Below are 22,364 nucleotides of genomic sequence, written 5' to 3'. Positions count from 1 at the left end.
ATATATGTGTATATAAATACACACACAACAAAACCATGCAAAGGTGATGATGTTAAATCAACTAAAGCTGTATAATAGACATACATTACCAATCTGCTTTAAAGGTGTTAAACCATGATCATCTTAGAACTAAAAACCTACTGAAGGACATTCCTGTTACAAGTCTAACCAACATTTAACATAAAATAAGTTAATTATATAAATAAATAAAAGTAAAATACAATTTAAAAAAATACAAGAATTACCATGTGATCTCTGGCCACACTATGCTTCACCGGTTGATAACAATGTGCGTTTTACTAGAGCCTTATCATATTGCCCACTATGAAATGTTTCCTACCGCAAACACAGTAACTACTGTACACTTAACATCCGCATTACAGGCGTGACCTCATCCGTAAGAAAGTGGCTCTTACTCTTATATTTAATTTCATCTTCATTAAACCTTATTCCATAATTAACTATGAATTTAGTATTTCACTTATCATAAATTTTCATCAGGAGATAAAAATCAGTTTACTGTCATTTTATTATTTCTCAAATTCCCATGCATCAAGTATAAGCAAAACCTCTACCAGAAAGAAAGCTGCTTACTGCAAGGGAAGCTGCCCACACAGTACCCAGAAGACAGTGACACTCACCTCCCCATGTACTCGCTCCCTGAGGAGCAGCCGACATGGCGTGGACAGACGGGTGAAAGGTTGGCTGCTGCAAGTCAAGCAGGTCATTTGGCAGCTTAGATGTGCTAGGGAAAGATTTTGAAAATCAATTTTATTTCTAGATGAAGTTTGCTATATTAGTTTGTCACCTGCCCCCCTCCACCTCAAAAAAATAACATAACATAAAATAAAAAATGTAAAAGTTTATTATGAATAAAATAAACTTAGGCCAAGTTAACTAGTTTACTTGTAATCAGTTTGCTGTTACGTGCATGATATGAATAACAAACCATAATCTCATGTGTATAGTCTATACATAAGTCATAAAAGGGCAAATTAAAAAAAAATTTTTTTTGAAAGTGAAAAGAGTCACTATAAGCCTAAAAAGAACAATTGTAGCCAGCTAACAGTGCCATGTTCCTCGTTTAACCTAATTCTAAAGAGGCCCAGAAAAATATTTGAGCATCACGTCTTAAATTTCTATTGAATTTGAGTCAACTTTTCTGGAAAGACTTAATAAGTACCCCTCAATAAAAATATCCATTTCATTATATTATATTCTAATTAATAATTAGCAATTTAGCCATATTCTAATTCCCAAGCATACAAAATATAACCCTAACCTTATTCATTTATATTTAGATAGTATACCAATTGTGTTATTTTACACCTTTAGTATTAATTTGTGAATACAAAATCATAAATCAAAGCAAACTCACAGAACCTATAAACATATAATTTGAAGACTATCTTACACTAAATACTCAGACATCCTTATTGCCTGTTGTACCTGTTAGAAGAACTAGGGGTAGAAAATATGTCAATGGCTGGTGCAGTCATTATTCCCCCTGCTGAGGTGGACACCGGAGAGGCTGCAGTTGTTAGAGAGGTATGCGGTTTCTTTGCAAGTTCTTTTAGACGCTGTTCCTGTTGAAAAAGGAACTAAGCATAAGGAATCGAAAACCAGATCTGTTTTGGTTCAGACTCTGAAAATGGACATCTTCTAAGTCTGCTTTAAAAGCTGAAGGGTACTCCCTGACTTTTCACCAAGCATCCCATGTAAGTATGAAAAATAAACTGAGTTTCAGCCTGTAGGACTACTAACACATTTAAAACCTAAGAGGTTCATTTATATAATGATCCCCTACTTGTTCTTCCAAACAAAATGCCCATACTTACTTACCTTTAATGCTTTTAAACGAGCCTGTTCTTCCTCTAATGCTGCCTGTTTTTCCCTTTCATCCACTTTGGTCAGAGATAGGCCAGTGCTTGCCAAAGAAGAGACTGCATTGGAAAGTGTTGTAGCCCTAGGATAAGGGGATAAAAGTAATTTGGCTTCATGCTAAGCACTTCATATCTAGAACATAAAATGAAGTGACCCTACTTTTGACAAACTAAAACAAGTATATGGACTTAAAATTAGTACTTCAGATAGACCCTTCTACTCAATGACCTAGAAAAGTCAACAATTTTAACAATGTGAACTAAAATGCAAATGTGTGGCTTTCGGAGTTAAATATCAGACTCTAGTAAAAGTGTACAGCACTGAACACACAGCTTCTCCCAAGACAAAGAAGCAACAGGAAAGAGACTTCACATTCCTAGAAGAGTCCTAATACAAAAACAACAACAAAACTGATTTAGTTTCTCAGAGTCAGCTCTTGACAGGTCTACCACACAAGCAAGCCTAGAAGAGGATGACTCATTGCTGGTGCTCAAGTTTTGGTGTGTTCGTGTGGTAGACCTGTCAAGAGCCAGGGTGTTAATTGGCATAGGAGCTGTCTACAATAACACTCACAAAACCTATTCCCCAATGGATGCCAGGTCCCTTGAAAAGGAATACTGACTTCCATTCAGTCATCAGTCTGTGTGGCACCCTCTTTCTATGTACTGGCTGCTATTTTGACAAGCCAGCATCCTCTTTTCAAACCTATTACACACGCACAGTTGATTACATCTCACATTCCCACTTTGTAAGCATTCATCCATACTAAGCCATGAACCAACATTAAATTCTAGGGGAAAGAACTGCACCTTGACTCAATGGAAGCCATGTAATTATGACAGAAATAAAGATGCTAACCACATCAAGATAAGTCCTAAGGCATGTGTCTAGATTGTTTTCATTACTGTCCTATAATGAACTAGTCAAACATTTGGTGACTATACTACTTCTAAGAACCTACTATAAAATAAAAATCTTGCACAAAGTATTATTTAACAACTCATTAGTGGACTTTCCCCTTTGGAATTGGGGAAGGGGAAATGGAGGGCAGACCGGCCTTAGCTTACTATATACAGCCCAAAGTAAACACAAAATTCATTGACTTCCTCCTAACTCAACTTTCCACATTCTGGGATTATAGAGAAGAGTCACTGTACCTGACATTGCTTAAAATCTATTACTAAAAAAGGGAGAAATCAACACAATATGAATTAAAAATAAAAAAGAACCAAAGGAAGCCTTACTGTCTATTTCATATATTATTTTATTATTTTAAATAAAGAGGAAAAATCTTCATAAAAGGGTAATTATTCAATTACTACACCCAAACAAAAAATTTTATTAAAGGATCAAGAGATAATTTCTATTATTGCTAATTCGATAGATAAACTGGGGAATTAGCCCAAAAGTTGAACTGATTAAAATAGAACATGACAATAATCAATCCCATCAAAAGGCACAAAAATTAAAATATACCAGGCATTCAAGGCTTGAATCCTGGTATTACTAGTGCATCTACCGCAAGGATATTATAAAAGTTGAGCAAGTTAATACAAAATTATCTTTTATATCATCTTAAAATGTCAATACTTACTGATATCAAGAACTAAACCAAGAACTAAAATTAACCCCATGGAATCCTGTTACTAATTCTAATGTAACTAATTACTAGTGACAGTGACACTCATATTACTTAAACCTATCTAACAGATAACCAAGTCAAGATAGAGAAACTACAGTTTGAACTTCAGCTGGTTTTATCTACTCCTTCTGAAAAAATAACTCCCATCTTCAACTGTTAAAAAATACAAATATATAAATATATACCTGCTTGCAGCTGTGGAATCTTTGATTTTCTTTCCTTCCAAGGAAGCTAAATGTTGTTCTAAAGCATCAAGAAGACTGCTGGGGGCCTGAAATAACACAAATATTAAGAATTTCATAACTATTACCCTACTTAACAAGATAAATCAAATGTCATCTCACATAAGAAATCAGAAATACATACTCCTCATGTACTAATTACTGGTGGGCATTTTTTAGCTACCAAAATTATAATCTTTTATTATTATATTACAACTACTATTACTGGAACACAAACTAGTTGAAGTTACTAATAATCATCACCAAAAATGTTAAGAACTAAAGATAACCATAAAGCCTAAGAAACTTATAAAAACCTAAAGTTTCTAAATATTTAATACGTATAAAATTTTAGTAAAAACATATTATTAACAATATAGCACATACTTATTTTAATTTGCATATTAGATAATGGATTTCAGGGCTTGAAAACTAGTTCTTCAGGGGGTAATGTCACTTGCAGTAAGAATAGAGAATTGAAAGTAGTCCTCTGACTTCCAGAAATGTGTTGTGGTGTATGTTTGCCTGCAGTCACAAATGCTGCCCACATATCTCCAGGGGATTCAGCACCCTTTTCTGGCCTCCCTGCACACACAGGCTATATATTCACATAACACATATAAATAAAACAAAATATTTTATAATAATAAAACTACCAAATGACCCACCTATGATACTAAATAAACATACCAGAGAGACTTGCTCAGCCATGCTTAGTTCTAACTACTAACAATTACTATAATGTCTAGATCTCCATCAGTATGTGAATGGATTAAGAAACAAATAGTATACATACATAGTGAAATTTTACTGAATTGTAGTGAAAAGAAATGATACTACTAGTAGAATAGATGTAAGTAGAAACGATCAAGCTAAAACATGCAAGACTCAAATACCATATTATCTGCCATATGTGGAATATAGATTTAAATATGTATTTGTGTGTTTAAGAGTACCCTAAGGAGTGCATGAGTACTTTCAAAACTAAATAATTCCCTCCTGAAGGGAGAAGGAAAACGTGCAAGACTCATAAATATTAGAAGGTTCTTAAGGCCCATCCTTAGGGCTATATAACTAGTGAGAATCTATTAGGAAAGTTGAGACTCTAAGTGAGACTGCCTGAAAGCTGGATAGAAAATTTCAGAGATACAATTTGCATGGGTCATTTATTACACATGCAGGGGTGAGCTTTTCCATGGTGCAACTGGATAGCACTTGGAAAGACCCACCAGAGAAGAGATCAATTGACCATTCATTCATTGTGTCACAATGAAAAAACAACCAACCCTCTTCAATAATGCATTGCAATGTTAAAATACAGAAGGAAAAGCACACGACTCTTAAGAGGTGTTGCTATAGCACTGGTCATCTTGGCACTGCAGCACACATGACAGTGACTTCATGCTTTATCAATCTACTCACCTGTGAAAGATCTGGAATATCTCCTCTGTCAATTCCAACTTGCTGCAAAAAGAAATGCTACATTTAACACATGAAATTATAATAATATGAATGCTACCTCTTCTGGATAGTATTAAATGTTCATAATGATATTTTTAGGGTATGAAAGGATACGAATATAAAAGTTGAACAAATTTTTATGTATTATTTGATTATCAAAATACTCAATGTTATTACTATGTTTGATGTATAAAATGCATTTAAATAATAAAAAAATTTAAGAAAAACTATATAAGTGATCAAAATATCCTGAAGAGGGGTAATTCTAGTAACGATGGACAGAGGATAAAGGAAGGGGGAAATCTTTATGAACTGTCTCTGCTAACAGACAGGATGCCTACAAACACAACTGCCTTCTGTACCACCTTCAAAACAAACACTTTTAAGGATTTATAAAATTAGATTACCATATAACCTTCTCATAGTAAGAAATGAATTTTAATTCATGTATGTATTATGTATTGTGAACTACACTATGAACACTGAAGTATGCAGCTCCAGCTGCAGGCTTGTCTGGAGGAAGCGCTTAGGCTGACACTGAGCAGTTCTGACCAGCACCAACAGAGTAAGCCATCAAAACTGAATGGCTAATTCTAAACAAAGCCATCACTGTCACCAGCATACAAAAAATCTTAATGATTTCTTCAAAATCCATACATATTTTTAAAAAGTCTATAGCCTCTGAAGATAGCTTACCTCTGCAACTTTCAGAAACTCTGAGATTCTTGTCATCCTAGTCAGAAACTTCTTATAGATGTCAAGACCTTCTTTGCACTGGTTCTTTTTCATATCAAAATATTTTTCTGCCCAAAGAAATATGAAAATATTCTTATTTACATTAAAAAAAACTAAAAGTTTCCTGAGACAGGAAAAAGATTGAAATTTTCTCAAAGGACTTACTCTACAACAAAAATTTGTGCTATTAGTTTGGATACTTAAAGCAAATTAGAACTGAGGTCCTAGAACGTTAAAAGGAGAAAAACTGCTTGAAGGTATTCACATTACTATTTTATTCACAATACTGCTTTGCTCACAATTCTCCAAGTATATATTTGCAAGTAAACACACAGAATACAACACTTAAAACACTAAAATCTGTTTATAAATATTTTACTATACCAGTATTAACATTCTAAAATTTCAACTTTATCCAATGTTACTTCAAAAGCTCCCTTAATTTGTATACAGAAATATGGAGCACCACATTTATCAATCATGAAGTCAAAGGCTATCACTTCCACAGCCTTATTTGTTCAGTTATAAATTACCCCTCTATATATTTGTCTTGTCTCAGTCTATGAAAACCACATTTAAATAAATAAACTGTCTAAGAGGAGGGGCATACTAGAGTAAATACACTCGGCATCTGATAATAACTTGGCACTTTTTATTATTCCTTTTCTAGTCCTTGAAAACCTCAATAAAAATTTTTAAAAATTTAAAAAAGAGGTGGGGAGGAGCTGAAGAAGTAGCTTAGAGGTTAAGAGCACTCGCTGCTCTTTGGGAGGACCAGAGTTCAGTTCCCAGCACCCATGTCAAGCAGCTCACAACTATCTGACCCTCCAGCTCCAGGAGATGCAGCTACCCTCCACAAACACCTGAACACACACGGAGAGCCACACAAACAAACCCATTAATAAACATAAAAATTAAACAAGTGGAATCTTTAAAAGAAGCATTTCTACACAAAACAATTTCAAATACATCTTGGCATGTAAGACAATATCACAAATTGTAAAACTCCCCCAAAGTAAAAAGTCCCCCCAATAGTGCCTGGCTTTAAAAAAATTCCTAACTTCAAAATTAAGTTTAGGGACTAAGCATACAGCTCAGTGCCAAAGCACAATCTCAACATTCAAGAAACCCCAGACTTACTACCCAGGACCACACACATGTACCTCAAATTGTGGAGAAAAAATTATATATATATACACACACACACACACACACATATACTACTTTCATAAGGTTTACTGTAGAAGACATACTGAGGAAATACACTTTTTCTGAGAAAAAGAAAATAAAAGGCTTTTCCCATCTAACTTTACAGATTTTAAGTATTTCTAAAAACTACAAACAATCCAAAAAAATACTATTATATCAAAAAATAAGGTATAACTAGCTAAAATATTCCATTTATAAAAATGAGAATTTATTCACGTGTGGTTGTGTGTGTGTGTGTGTGTGTGTGTGTGTGTATAGAGGTAAAAAATATTTTTTCAAATAAATTTTCAGAATGAACGTGAGTCATAGTGGACTTCACAGCAGTTTAAGCAACTACTATCAGTATCACTAATCCGTACAACATGAAATAAGAAAAGTTATCAATAATATTTTAGTACTTACCCAATAAATTAATAATTCCTTCATTGTATGCTGCAAATAGTCTAATGGCATCTTTGAAGAGGAGCATGAAGGCAGCATTTATTACCCCATTTGTAAGTTCATTACTATTAACCTAGGGAAAAATGGTAAATAAGATTAGCTCATTTCATATTTTAAATGACACTAACAAAATGATTCTTCTCTAAAATTCAATGAAAGCACGTCAGCTCGTTAGGAAAAGGGGGCTTACTTTCCCTTATGAGATACATTACAAGTAAGTTTTCCAATACGGGAGTTGCCTGATTTCTCACCTTCAGAATTACATGCAAACACTGTAGAACTCTTAAGTAAGAAAATCCAGAAGCAAGCAAACAGCAAAAACATCCTTTAAACATTCCTTCTAGTTTACAATTATGACTGCAAATAAAAATGTCATTTATCTTTTAACTTTCAAGTTTAACATCTCAAGTCTCTTAATTATAACTTTATTACAATGCTCTAAGTTCACAAAGGGCACATACACGCACACATATATATAAACACCTATTTAGGGTGTCTGGCTAGAAAAGCTAAGAACCTCTAAGTAAGATCCAGTAAATTTTTCTATATACAGACACTAAAACAAGTAGATAATTTTACAGAGAGCCCAAACAATGTATTAAGTGAAAAACCTTCTGCACATCCATAGAGCCAAAATAATACTAATAAACACAACAGCTTTCTGTGTCTTCCAGGGCCACAGTCTTTAACCAAGTGCTTTTCTTCTTTGTTTATGAGTGGGCAGACTTTTAGGCACTGGGAATTATGTTCTCTTCTGTAGTTAGTCAAAAACTACCAATGTAACACAAAAACAGTCAGAGCAGTATACAAACCAACCAAGAACAGAGTCTTGTACCACTAGTGCTATTGTAGACACTGAAATTTTAATTTCATAAAATTTTCACATAACACACACAAAAAAACTTTTCGACTATATAAAAAATAGAAAAATGGTAAGGATTCTCAAGTCACTAGTCACTATAGTCTGACACTTTCCAGTCAACGCTTACTACCCAAATAACATCATTTTAAAAATCCAGGGGATGCAATGTCACTGTGCAATACATAGCAATCTATCAAAAATGAGATTTGAACCTCCTTCTTTCTAAATGCTTATCATGCTTTGAGTCCTACCAAGCATAAGTGAAACATTAAGAAGGCCAAAGAAATCCTTACACTTTTAATCTGAAACTCCTCTGAAGTTTCAATTAAGCACTTTACCCATCACTTGCTTGCTTTAGTCTGTATAACCTAAATTTTAGCACTAGAGAAAATCCATACTGTTAACCAAAGAGTATTATAAAATGGACAAAACTATGAAAACCTGAGGCTAGAGCTAACCAGTTATGATTATCTAATGTTTAGAAATCTTGAATTACAAAAACATATCAACTTACATTAAAATCAAGAAGTGCATCCATTTGATTTTGGATAATTGGTACAGTTTTTAAGAGTTTTTCTGTGTTCATTGTTCTCATAACTCCATCAGCTCTATTAAGAAAACAAATCATAAGCAATTCCTTATTAAATCTCCCATTTGGTTCTCTACATAAATAACAAGACTATGATGAACTCCACACACACCATAGCACATGCATAATGGCGCTCACACAACAATAACAATAGATAAAATTATACGATAAAAATGTTCTAGCATGGTAACTCAGCAGCCGAGTGCTTGTCTAACACATATCCTAAACACAATCCCCAACAGGAGGGAAGGGCGGAACAATATTTGAGTCAAATATCAAAGACTTTTGAAAGAAAATCAGTTTTACAAAATATAATTTTTATCAAGTCACTCTAATTTAAGCCATACTAAGAACACTGTCAACTAGTTTCAAAAAGTAACCATATTGCCTTATGGGGATTCCACAGAGTTTAATGAAACAAATACTGTCTGCATCAGCCAGTTTTGATTAGCTTTTAGATAATGTACCCATCAAATGTTCAACATTGTTTTCTCTCAGGTAACAAACACACTGCTGGAATCTGAGAGGACACAATTCCTCTTTGCAACTTGTCCTCATTTTCAGTTATCATACTTTCTTCCTAGAACCATCATTTTTCATCTAATCCCTTCTTGCTGATGTCATTTTTTACTTTCTGGACATTTCTCCATCACAGATGTCTTGAATGTTGTCTCAGTCTTCTTTGTTTAGCTCAACATCTAAATGAACAACTCAACTTCTTTATCTTAAAAGTGAGCAGCCTCTTAGCCCCCAAATGAAAAAGGTCAAAATTGTTACTATCGTAGACATTCTTTTGCAAACAATTTTCTTACACCTTTCTCCCTTGCAGTCAGTCTCCTAGCAAATTCACAATCCTGGGTGAAAAAATAATTCACTCACATCCATACATATACAAATTAAAAAATAAAAAAAAAAAAAAACCCCACACAGGAGATATAGTCAATGAGTCAGTATTAGTCTTTTATGTACAATAAATCCTTTGGTTTTTAAATACTATACTACGCAAGCTGGCAGACACATAAATTCATGATTATCTACTTCACATAGGTAGTAAAGAAGTCCACAAATCCTTAGTCTTTTCTACAGAACTCCAAAGCACCTTCAAACCTCCCTCTACTTCTGTGACCTAGCCTACCTGTAGATTCCCCTTCCCCAGCCTGAAACCTGCTTGCTCAGGGGTGGAGCTTCCTGCTCATTCGTTCTGCCACGCCCACTGCTGGACCCTGCTGCTTTGCTGTTTGGAGCCACACACGTGCTCACCCTGCTACTGGACCCCGAGATTATTTGGCGGGAATCGGGTCCCTTCCCCCTTCCTTCATAACTGAGTGTCGGAACAGTAAAAATGGAGCTTTGATCAGAGTGACTTTGACTTGGCTCCGTTCTTTCTTCCGCCCGTCTAGTTCCTCTCTTGCAGCCTGAGTTGCCATCTCAGTTGAACCGTTCGTTGTGAGCTGCTGGTCGGCCGCAACACCTACCATCCCATACTCTCAGATCATTAACTCTCAAAATGATTCAGGAATAGTCCACATAGAAAACAGTTTATTGAACAGGGAAGTAAGAAAGTAGACTCCTGATACGAACCTCTCTACTGCAATCTTGTACAGACTGTCTACATATGTAACATGAAATCTGTAGAAGTTAGTTTGGTAAAACCATCAACTCTCCATGATTGAAAGAAAGTTTATAGAAAAAGACTTTATTTCATTTTTTATTCACCTTGTATATGTCTATATTTTTAAGATTTCCACTGCAGGCCAGATGGTGGCACAGTGGGCAGAGGCAGGCAGATCTCTGGGTTTAAGGCCAGTCTGGTTGACAGAGTGAGTTTCAGGACACCCAAGGCTACCCAGAGAAAGCCTGTCTCAAAAACTACTTCAGTAACTATTTTATAATTTAAAGAGCAAGCTGACGCCCACACCCAGCAAGTGTCTAGATCTCTAAGATGTGGAAGCTGCAGGGCAGTTTCCTGGAAGGGCATTCACCAGGAATGTCTGTCTGCACATGGCTCACACTTACTGCTCCTTTGGCTCTTTCCTGAGCTATCATAATTCAGCCTGCGGGGAAAAAAGCTGCAGAAGACACTACAGAGATCAAAGTACTGGTCACATTATCTGTGTGATTAGTTCTTGTGCTAAGATGATCAATACTCAGAATGCAATAAAATTAAACTCACCCTTTATATGCATGATGTCTGGGAAAGGTTACCTAATTTCAATCCTCAGCACACACATAAGGGTAGAAAAAGAGACCCAATTCCTTGAAACTGTCTTCTGATCTCCACACAAGTGCTCCCACCTCTCCATGCACACACATGATGATAAATAATTTTTGAAAAAAGATGTTGACACTATGGGACCTGGCCTTGGAGCTAAAGTCACGTCCAAAGCTATCTACCTCCATATGGCTCCATGTTCCCAATGGGAGGGCCTATGATCCAAAGGGCCTGCAGTACTCAGCGCTATGCTCCTGAATAAGTGCTCTGAAAGTGAGCCCATGCTTTCCCCTGTGCCACAAGGACCCTTTGGTTTCTGTCTAGCTTTGCCTAGGTTTTGCTATGGGGGCTAGGGGGGAGAGAAGGGGGAGCAACATAAGTGGATCACTAACAGGCATCACAGCCTAGCCACTTAAACTACACCAAGTTGGGTTCTGTCATAAGCTGCACTGTGAGCACTAAAGGAAGCCAGGATGTTCTTCAGCACCTTTTCCAGAGCTGATGACAGGCAGCAATGGGAAAACCATGATGCATATTGGTGGCACCTTTGGCCTATTTAAGACAACCATCAAAACTGCCACACAATGCAATTAAAGTATCTGTTGCATCCATACTTTCTCATTCAATACCTGTACTATGATGGAACCTTTTCTTCAGAAAGGAGAGAGGGAGGACAGATAGGTGAACAGAAAGAAAGATAATGGGGAGGGGAAGGGAGGGGAGGGGAGGGGAGGGGAGGGAGAACTTGTGGTTTCCATGCCTTTTCTCAATCCTTGGATGATAAGCATGTGTTACCACAACTGGCTACAAAAAAAAAAGGGAAGGAATGAACAAGCAAGATATCCTATGTTTATTAGAAAGCCAAGCTAGGCCTTAGTAGGCAGACAGATCTCTTGAGAATTCAAGATCAGCTAGGAAAACATGAGTTACACCCTGCCTGTAACCAAACAAACTAATTAAAATTCTTGGCTGTTTTTCTACCAAAACTGATATGTTGATCCTAAAACTCGTATAGAATTTCAAAGTAACCAGAAGGTAAACATAATTAACTGAGTAGAGTACAGGACAGATATTGGGGCTAAAGGAAGAGATTATAGGAAATGAAAGCATAAGTAGGGTTATGTCACATAAATTTGTAAACATACTAAAAAGTGTTTAGTTTAAAAAAATGAATTTTAATCATGAGAATTATAACAATAAAGTTGTTATAAAGATAATTTAACTTTTAAAAATCTTACTACAGAAAGTATATATGGCATTTCTTCAAACAAAATAAAGTTTGTAAAACTGAATAAAGTTCTGTAGTTCACAAGGTAAAAATTCCTGTTTTACACCATTTGATATTTGAATTAGAAATGAAAACTTAACTCACCCTCTCTTCACTTTTGTGAAATCGAATGCAACTTGTCTGTATGAAACTGCTTTTTCATTTAAGTATCTACTATACCGTCTAATAAATGTAGACATATCATATCCTGTAAAAGAAAGCTTTCATAAATGATTAAAATCCAAAGGTTATCTATAAAACTTTATTATTTAATAGCAAAAATATGATATCCCAATTACATTCAGTGATACAAATTAAATAACTAATAAGTTCCACACTAAATTCTTCAAAATTTTTAAAGTCAGGTATATCATATGCAGCTTTAAAATCTTTTCCCTTAAAATTCCAGCTATGAGTCTAAAAATAAGTCTATTTTGCTTCTTCTGACACATGTGCCTATTCATTACTTTTCAGGAGTTATAAAAATGTTTCTTTCACAGCCAGAATCTCAGAACTCACCAGGAAGTGGTGGTACACACCTTTTAATTCTAACACTTGGGAGGCATAGGCATTCAGATCTCTGAGTTTCAAGGTCACCCTGGTCTATAGAGTAAATTCCAGGACAGCCAGGACTAAAGAGAAACTCTGGTTTTAGGTTAAAAATTGTGTGTGTGTGTGTGTGTGGGGGGGGGGGGGGAAGGCATATCTCAGAACTCAAGCACAAATAATAGAACCATAAATTCCCTCAAATCAAATGAAATTGCTATTGTTATACTTGTAAAACCTGTAGCTGCATAATATTTAGGACAAGTGTATCTCATATGTGCCAATCTTGAAAGAAATATAAAAGCACCGTCCAATAAAACAGCAATATGTATGCTGAGGGAACAACCAAAACAGTTTTTAAATATTTTCAATAAAACCTTGTAAAGTAATGTAAATTACTCTGAACAGTGCTTCAGCAGCAGCAGCCGCAACAACATAAAATCTCATCGGTATTGCTTTTTAAGATACCAGAAACCTTATATTTTAGCTATTGACTGGGTCAAAGGTCTATAAATTTTTGCTCCTCAATGAAAAATGAATGGGTTTCTTTTAATTTGGCTTCACCAAGCAGATTTGACTTGATCTTACACTTTATAACATACATATACACTCACACACAGATATACACACATAAAACTAAGATTTGGCATTAATACTTATCAATTTGCAAATGCTTACCCAGCTGCCTAGTAAAAATCAGAACAAAAGAGATAAGGGGGGGAAAAAGAGGAATTACAGCCACTACCCAGTCTCATACCTGTTAACATAATATAAAGTACACACACACTCCTTGGTTTGTTCACGTTGTTCCCCACTAGTTTTTCTTATCTTGAAAGGGAAAATATCCCTAGCTCTTTAAGCCTCAATCAACTTATTTAAAAATACTCTAACTTTTCATGCTCCAATATTCTTTCCAGGTATAACTGGTAGCTACTAGTTATAAAGCAGGTCCACCCTACTGACTAGTTTAAAGTTTTTATATCAGATAACAGGGTCTAACAAGACACAGTACCATCACTGATAAAAAATTACTTTGCAAAAACCTCAGTGACTACATGTTAACTATTATTTAATCTTATTGTTAAAAAAAAAAAAAACCTTTAGGGGCTGGAGAGATGGTTCATAAATTAAAAGCACCACCCGCTCTTCCAGAGGACCCAGGTTCAAATCCTTGTATCCACATGGCAGATCATCGCAACTGTCTACAACTCTAAGATCTGACCCTCACACATACATATATGCAGACACTTTATTGGTTTCTGTGTAGCCCTGGCTGTCCTCAAACTCGGAGATCCGGCTGTTTCTGCCTCCCAACTGCTGGGAACAAAGGATGTGCCGCCACCACCCAGCTAAAATATATGTTTTAAAAACATATAGATAAGAGAGAGATTCCTGGCCACTGTATGCATGTGAAGACCAAAGGATAACTTGTGGAACTCTTCTTTTCATCATGTGGGTCTGGGAATCAAACTGGCGGTTGGGTTTGGCAAAAAACACCTTTACCTACTTGGCCATCTCACCAAGAATATGTTCTATAACTCATCTACCTCTTTGTAAAAGGAATAAAACGCTAAAATTTTGTAACACTCAATCTACTTAACCTCCAGGTTTAGAGAAATGGCTCAGTGGCTAAGAACCCCAGCACCTACAAGGTAGCTGCAAGCATGTGGTACAGAAAAGTCTCACAATCAGGCAAAACCCATTACACATCAAATCAAAATACAAGTTAAAAAATTAAAGGAAATTTAATTTTTAACTTAAAGAAATGAAAATTAGTAACTGAGACCAAAATCCAAACAAACAAACAAAAAACTAGATAGCCCCCCCCCAAGACTTAAAAGTAAAAGTTTAAGAGCAGCAATAAAAAGATCTGCAAGCAAAGTAGATGTGATGGGTCACGGCTATAATCCCCAAGCATGGGAGGCAAAGCACAGGACTGCCATGAATGATGTCCAAGTCAGCCTGAGCTACAGAGACCATGCATCAAAAATAAAAACAAAAACAAAAGCAACAAAAAATAAGGGGAGAATATGACAAGCAAGTAGTTTCTATCTTCCTATCAATCTGTTTTAATATTTTTATCGCAAAAGGGGTTTATTGATGATTTTCCCTCTTAATATGTTTCTACTATTAAAATAAATTGAATATGAGGGGTTAGAGAGATGGCTCAGAGGTTAGGATTACTTGCTGTTCTTAGGACCACAAGTTTCCAGCACTCATATTTAGTGGCTCACAATCACCTCCAGCTTCATGGATCTGATACCCTCTGCCCTCTTCTGGCTACCAAGGAAACCTGCACATATGTGTGCATACAAACATGCAGATACACATAAATAAGTAAGTCTTTTAAAATTAACTATTATCAATTAATCAAATTCTGTATCACTGGGTCCTCTGCACTTACAGAGATTCATTCACAGCAGTGCATGTGTTCATGCAAAGTCACTTCCACTTAGTAAAGGAATCAAGCACTGCACTAACTACATTCAATTCTATCATTTCTGCCTTTGTAAGAACCATGGCCAAGCCCTCACTAACTTGCTACTAGGACAGAAGTATAACTAGAATAATCTCGATAGCTTCAAAACAAACAAACAAACAAACAAACAAACAAACAAAATCAGTGTACTCTACTCCAAGTTCACCTTAGGCTACTCCTTTCCTTATAATACATACTTCCCTCTCTTCCCCAAAGACACAAGAAAGCCTTTGCCAGTTTTCCTACTACATTATAAAATTTAACCCCACCAAATTCTTCTATGTGTGATTTGGCTTTAAGTAGCTTCTTAAGAACTGTGTACAACTACATGTTCTCCAGTGTGCCGTGCATACATCAAGTTCATAACCATTCTTCCTATCAGCCTTAACTACTTCATGTCCCTTCACACCTTGGACATTTGTACAATTGTGCTAAAGTAAGTAATCTCTTCCACCTCTCAAAGCCCCGCACAGTAGGTCTCACCTTCTCTGAAATATTTCCCAGACTTAACCTCACTGTTAATGTTTCCAAATAGCTTTGCAATCCTTTATGTGGTCCTTCCCAGCTGTGACAGTCTATAATATTAATGGCCTAATTTTGGAACTAAATACAACGGACCCCATTTAGACAGAAGAACACGACATCTGTAACCGAAACATGACAATTCAAAGTGACAAGATTCAAAGTGAAAAGGGAAACTGTTAAAAAGAGAAGCACAGGAGTTATTTGATTGGAGTGCTCAATTCACAATCTATACTTGGGTAAAGTGTTCTTATGTAACACAGTAACACAGATAAGGAATATATACAATTTTAAAAACCTTGTAAAGTTAATTTAAACAGCAACAGACATGCTATGTCATTACCACTGGACTCAACTTTGTCCCTATAATGTATAATGTCAACTATATTTCTTACAATAAAACAAAATGAAAAAGCGGCAATAGAAATTAAGGCAGTATTTGTTTAGTGTTTCCTATGTGGCAGGCATTATTCTGAACACATTAGGGTTAGTTACTAACTACATTAGGCCACATAACAACAACTGAGCAGGGACTATCATCATTCCTAATTTTACAGACAGCAACACAGAGGTAAAGTAAACTTGATCAAGTCTATATAGTTGTTAAGTGGTAAAGAGTAAATTCAAGTCCAGGCAGTCGAGTTCCAGAATCCATATTTGAAAATAACTACCCTGTATTGTCTTTCAGATTGGGTGCTAGGTTTGAAATCTGAATTTCAAATCAAAAGACTCACTGAACAGTGATGTGAAGCATCAATATGTTAATATAGCTGAATGCTGCAATAATCATTATGTGGGGCTACTCTTGATTTTCTAGAAAAAGAATAAATTGTCTTTACCTTGCAATCCACTTTTATCCAAAAAATTGCTTAAGTTAAACAATGTGTTTCTTGAAGCCAAATACTGAATGAAACGCTGGAAAACAAAACTTACAATAAGTCATGGTGCTGTCATCTTACAAACATAATCTGAAAGTAGGAGGAAAGTACTGGTTAACTTATTTCACTAAGCGTATTGCAATCTTCCATCCTCACTCTCATTAGTTACCAAACATAGAAACGTAATAGTTTTTACTAGTAGACATTTATTACAACTTAATGATCAACTACAATACTAAAGTCAAGATAATTAAATGAATTAAGCACTTAACTACAATCAAGAACTGTCTTTACTATATAGCATAGTGGGACACGGATTAAGTATAATCAGGTCATATCTGCACTTCCAAAGTACTCTATCTATTCTGTTTTTGTATGGCACATACTGGAGGTCAGAGGACAACTTTTAGAAATGAGTTCCATTCTTCCACCATGTAGGGTCTAAAGATCAAACTGAGATCTCAGGCTCGGCAGCAAGCGGCTTCACCGGCTGAACTTACCCTTTTATAGACATTCAGCTGAAGGAGTTATCATCAAAGTTAATCAGTAATCACAACGATACACCTTCCTAAGTTTTTCCTAGGCTGGCAAGATGTCTCAGTGTGTAAAGATGCTTAGCCTGCAAGCTTGGTGACTTGAATTTGACCCCTGAAGCCCAACCATTCATCCCACACAATAATAAAACTTTTTAAAAAGTTATTCTTACCTCATTTCCATACACCATCAAATGATGAGTTGTAATGAGTGATTTGAAGACCACCACCCAACTACTGTTAGTAGTTCTTTCAAACAAACTGTCCGCCAACTGTGGGATGTTCACATTCATCTCATTTGTACACTGAATTAAGTCTGTAATTTAAAAAGAAAGATTAGTTTATTCTTCGGTTGTAATTTACTACTAGTGCCAGATTTGAAGAGTAATAACTATAAAAAATGTAAGTAGAGTAATAGTTTGGACAAACTTTTAAAACTCTTCCAAGAGGGTTGGCAAGATGGCTCAGTAGGTACTTGTTACCAAGACTGATGACCAAAGATCAATCAATACTCAGGACCCAGAAGGTGTGGGGGACCTAAACACACACACACACACACACACACACACACACACACACACACCTTTCAAAAGAAATTACACATAAAGATGCTTGAGCAGGAAGTAGGCCGGCCACTTGTAGGAATGTCTGCACTAACAGGAAAGGAGCAGTGACAAGTCTGTGACAGGGGAAATCTTAGCTTATGTAAACTATGGCTCACTCTTGTCCCCCTCAATTCTCCTAGTTAACTCAGACCCACTGGTTAGAAGATCCACTAGCTAATTCTGACAAACAAAACTGAAATCAGATTTAAGTTACCAAATTAAAAGTTATTAATACTGCTAAAGATATATCTAAATTCCAACCTTATTTACTTATTTATTTTGAGATAGGGTCTCTATCGATTTTTCTCTCCTTCCTTCCTCCCTTCCTTGCTTTCCTTTCTTTGATTTTGAGGCAGGATCTCTCTATGTAGCTATGGCTATCCTGGAACTCACTATGTAGACCAGGCTGGCCTCCAACTCACAGAGAATTCACCTGCCTGTGTGCTGAGATTAAGGCATGTGCCACCAAGCCTGGCCTAAATTCCAGTCTGATTTAGTTCAAACCCAAAGGCATTATTATAAAATAGTCAAATAGTCTAGCACACAACTGTTTGACTGAAAAAAGAAAGAAAGAAAGAAAATTAGCAGACCTCCGAATTTTACTTACAATCTGCTTTAAAAATTTTAGTGGTAAATTCAATATAGGAAATCCAAACTATGATCCAATCTAGAGACTAGAGAGGTAGATCTAGACATCTTTTACTTTCAACATGTGTATCAAATATGATGTACAAACATATCAGTTATTATGATTATAACAAAATTAGTAATGTTTTCACTTTTACTGTTTCGTTGAAAATGACTAAATAGAAATTCAGAAAACCTAACTTGGCCTTGACTCCTTACAAGAAATGACAATATAACTAAGAATAGTTATATACTTGCAATAAACTTTAAAATACTTGCTTTAGTAGATCCAGCTGGTAACATTTGCTAAGCAACTGAATTTAGACAAGTAGCTAACCCTAACCCTAACCCTGATTTAAGCCAATACTGCTTTAAGAATAAAGCACCAAACATTGTAATAAAAAGTACATACAACATCAGAATAACAAAAGCTTTCAAAATTCGGATCAATTGTAACAAAACAATAAATTTAACTTGGGGATGTATTGACAAAATTTTAAAAAGGGAAGGAGTCCAATCTACCATCTTTGAATCTTCATACTACTTTATAGCTAAAGTTCTACTGGCTTGGATGTCTGCTGCTTGCTTTATTCCAAATAAAATCTGAAGAGGGCAAAGTTGTTACTTTTTTGTTTAAAAACTGGGTGTCCCTATCGCCAGGCTGGCTCTGAATCATGATCTTCCTAGTCTGACCTGATTCTTAGTTGTAAGCAACTAAACTCTTACTTCCCACTCGGCTTTACAGCCCTAGACTTTTCTTCTTACCCTTCCAGAAGATATCTTAAGAAAATTACTGAAGTTCTAGAGTACAGAAAACCACTCCCTAAAAATACCGTTAATTTTTTTGTTTGGTGTTATATGTGATTTGAGTACATACTCATGTGGATATATGAGCATATGTGTACAATGTGCATACATGTGCGCATACACATAGGCCAGAGATCAATGCCAGGTGTCTCTTAGCTATTGCTCTCCATGTTTTTTGAGACAGACTGGGATAAAAGGTGCTGGCCCCTGTGCCCGGTGGTTTACATGAGTGCTAGGGATCCAAATTCAGGCCCTCATCCTAGTACAGCAATCACTTTACCAACTGAGCCATTTCCCCAACCTCTTTGGCATGTACTTCCAAAGCTGAACCTGCCATCAAACTGCCAAAACAGTGTTCCTCCTACTTCTCTCTACATGTTAGTACAGAAATACATTCTATATATCATTAACCAAAGCTTTCTCATCATGCCTCCTAAATCTCCAAAACACCCACCTTGAACTGGGCACAGCAGTACATGCTGTAATCCAAGCAGTGGGGCAAGAGAATTGCCACTTGGCACGTGTTATAGTGAACATAAGGCCAGTCAAGGCCATACTGTGAGACGCCTCAGAAAACAAACAAACAAACAAACAGGACTGTCAAGGGTTCAAAACACTAATCAGATCAGTTCCTTTATTTTTGGTAATAGCTGACTTGGGATCTCACCTACCCCACAATACCTCCCAGAAGAGTGTTCTACAAAGCAACACTATCTATCACTATCCAGCCTAAATACTGTCCTTACCGACAGCATGGGACAAGTCGCTGAACCTCTGCTATCTTTCTTCTTGCATCTTACTGACCCTCCAACAGAACATCATTGCAATGTTGTGTGGTATAGTTTGCTATTTCATACCTGAATCTTTCCATTCAAGATCATTATTGAAAACATTATGTTTTTAAATGAAGATTTCCCTTCTACAAACTAATCTACAAAGTCACTGAAACTGCTACATAATAATTCTATATTACAGAACTTTCTTCTAAACTGTATTGATTTCCAAATCATTTTGTTCTACTAATCACCATAAAAGGTGCTACATTTCTTTATCCATCAAGATAAATAGATAAGGTTAAACAAAAAGCCTAGTTTTTCAGTAGAATGCATTCCAGGTTCAACTACACTATACACAAGTACACAATGGGTGTGCAAAAACACTGAGTTACATGTACATGTATACGCATAGACACTACTTACATTATACTGTGCCCCTTACACTCTGCTTTCCCCCTGCACATATTTTAGTCATCCCAATATCTTCCTTTACAACACTTCACAAATGCCAAACACTGTTTTACCTCAGATGTTTCTGACAGTGCTGTTCCTTCTAACTGGATGCTTTCTCCTAATACTTGCGTTCTCACTTTCTTCCTATAGATCTTTGCTGAAATGTCACATGTACCAGAGACTCGTCTTTGAATATCAATTTGTATTCACAAATCCTTAGGGTACTTTGGTTAACTACGCCATCATTAGCTACTCCATTGTGTACTTGTTACTACTTAGCTCATCTTACTGTCTGTCTCCAAACTTAGTTTATGTGTGCACAGAGTTGTTTTGTTCTCCACTATTTCCTCAGAGGCCTGAAACAATGCCACACATACAATGGTCATTACTATTTCTTAAATAAACTATTCATTTTGATATGTATTTTTTTCACATTCCTTTTTGAAGACATATGTACCTATTTGGCCCCGGACCTCCCTGAAATTCCAACTTCCTGCCTGTCTCCCAAGCACTGGGAATTACAGGCCTATGCTGAGTGCATAGGTTACACTTAAAGCACCCAGCTGCGCACCGCAGTACAGGCAGGAGTCTACCACAATGCCTAGGCTGGGTACAAAGAGAAGTTAAGACCAGTCTGAGCTAGTGAGACCCTATCCCCCAAAATAAAAAAGTAGGGAGAGAGGAAAGGGAGAAAAGAGGAAGAGGCACATAATGAAGCAAATGAGGATAAATCCATCCATCAAAAATGGTTTCTCTTAGCTATACTAAATCAGCATGCTACAACTATTTGCTCGTCTTAAAATTTTGAAAAACAAACCCAAATCCATAATGTGCAATTTTCAAATCTCAAGTTAAAGGACATCTAAACCCTTAAGAACTCTGGTTAGGTTAGAAACAATCAAAGGAAAAAAATGGGTAACTCCGGAGGCTTCACATACAACAAGAAAAATGAATTCAGGATAGGACTATGTACTAGACCAAACCAAATGCCAAACTACCGTTACACAAATATTACTAGGGTAAGAAACTGTATGAACTCTGCTGTGTGTATTTCCCCACACTTCTTTAATTCAGCCAGTCGCTCTCTTCATGAAGGTAATTTTTCCTATGTGTGAAAATTCTACCATAATAGCAACTTAAAATGCTTACAATGTTGAAAGGAAAATGCTTTTTTCCCACATGTAACTAATCAAAAGCAAACTTCTAAATAAAACTTTCATTTACAAGAATTTCAATGGCTATTACTTGTCCCACTCTGAATCCAGGATAAAGTGAGTGGCTGTGTATGTGTGCCCCTGGCTGGTATAGAATTTACTATGTAAATCAGGCTGACCTGAAAATCCCAGAAATATACCTTCCTCTGCCTCCCAAGTGTTGAAATTAAAGGCATTTGTCAACCATGACCAACCAGGAGACATTATTTCTTAAAAGCAAAAACTCTGTTACGAAGTTGACATGCACATGTCAAAATGTTTAATAATTACTTACCTCGAGAATATAAACACTAAAGTTCTTCATCAACATTTTATTAACAATTCCCAAACCCCAAACTAAATAATGAGACTTTCTAGAGTTTAGTGTCAGGAAGAACACTCACAACAGTGAGCATCACTGC

The 22,364-nt window shown here is 36.0% G+C and overlaps 1 protein-coding gene across 21 annotated transcripts in view; it reads right to left on the bottom strand.

Annotated features, from left to right (window-relative positions):
• Picalm (phosphatidylinositol binding clathrin assembly protein) overlaps positions 1-22,364 on the bottom strand; it is a 79,256-nt gene that overhangs the window by 31,203 nt on the left and 25,689 nt on the right. For all 21 annotated transcript variants that reach the window (XM_006507596.4, XM_006507599.4, XM_006507602.4 and 18 more), the window contains exons 2-12: positions 17,655-17,797; positions 16,910-16,985; positions 12,629-12,731; positions 8,970-9,063; positions 7,555-7,666; positions 5,905-6,011; positions 5,170-5,211; positions 3,712-3,797; positions 1,843-1,966; positions 1,450-1,586; positions 642-745 (exon numbers count right to left, since the gene is read on the bottom strand). In XM_006507596.4, coding sequence (XP_006507659.1) covers positions 642-745; positions 1,450-1,586; positions 1,843-1,966; positions 3,712-3,797; positions 5,170-5,211; positions 5,905-6,011; positions 7,555-7,666; positions 8,970-9,063; positions 12,629-12,731; positions 16,910-16,985; positions 17,655-17,797 — 1,128 coding nt within the window. The remainder of the gene's footprint in view (positions 1-641; positions 746-1,449; positions 1,587-1,842; positions 1,967-3,711; positions 3,798-5,169; positions 5,212-5,904; positions 6,012-7,554; positions 7,667-8,969; positions 9,064-12,628; positions 12,732-16,909; positions 16,986-17,654; positions 17,798-22,364) is intronic.

Source organism: Mus musculus, chromosome 7, assembly GCF_000001635.26.
Source record: "Mus musculus strain C57BL/6J chromosome 7, GRCm38.p6 C57BL/6J".
NCBI classification, from domain to species: Eukaryota; Metazoa; Chordata; class Mammalia; order Rodentia; family Muridae; genus Mus; species Mus musculus.
This window is presented reverse-complemented; position numbering and strand designations above follow the sequence as displayed.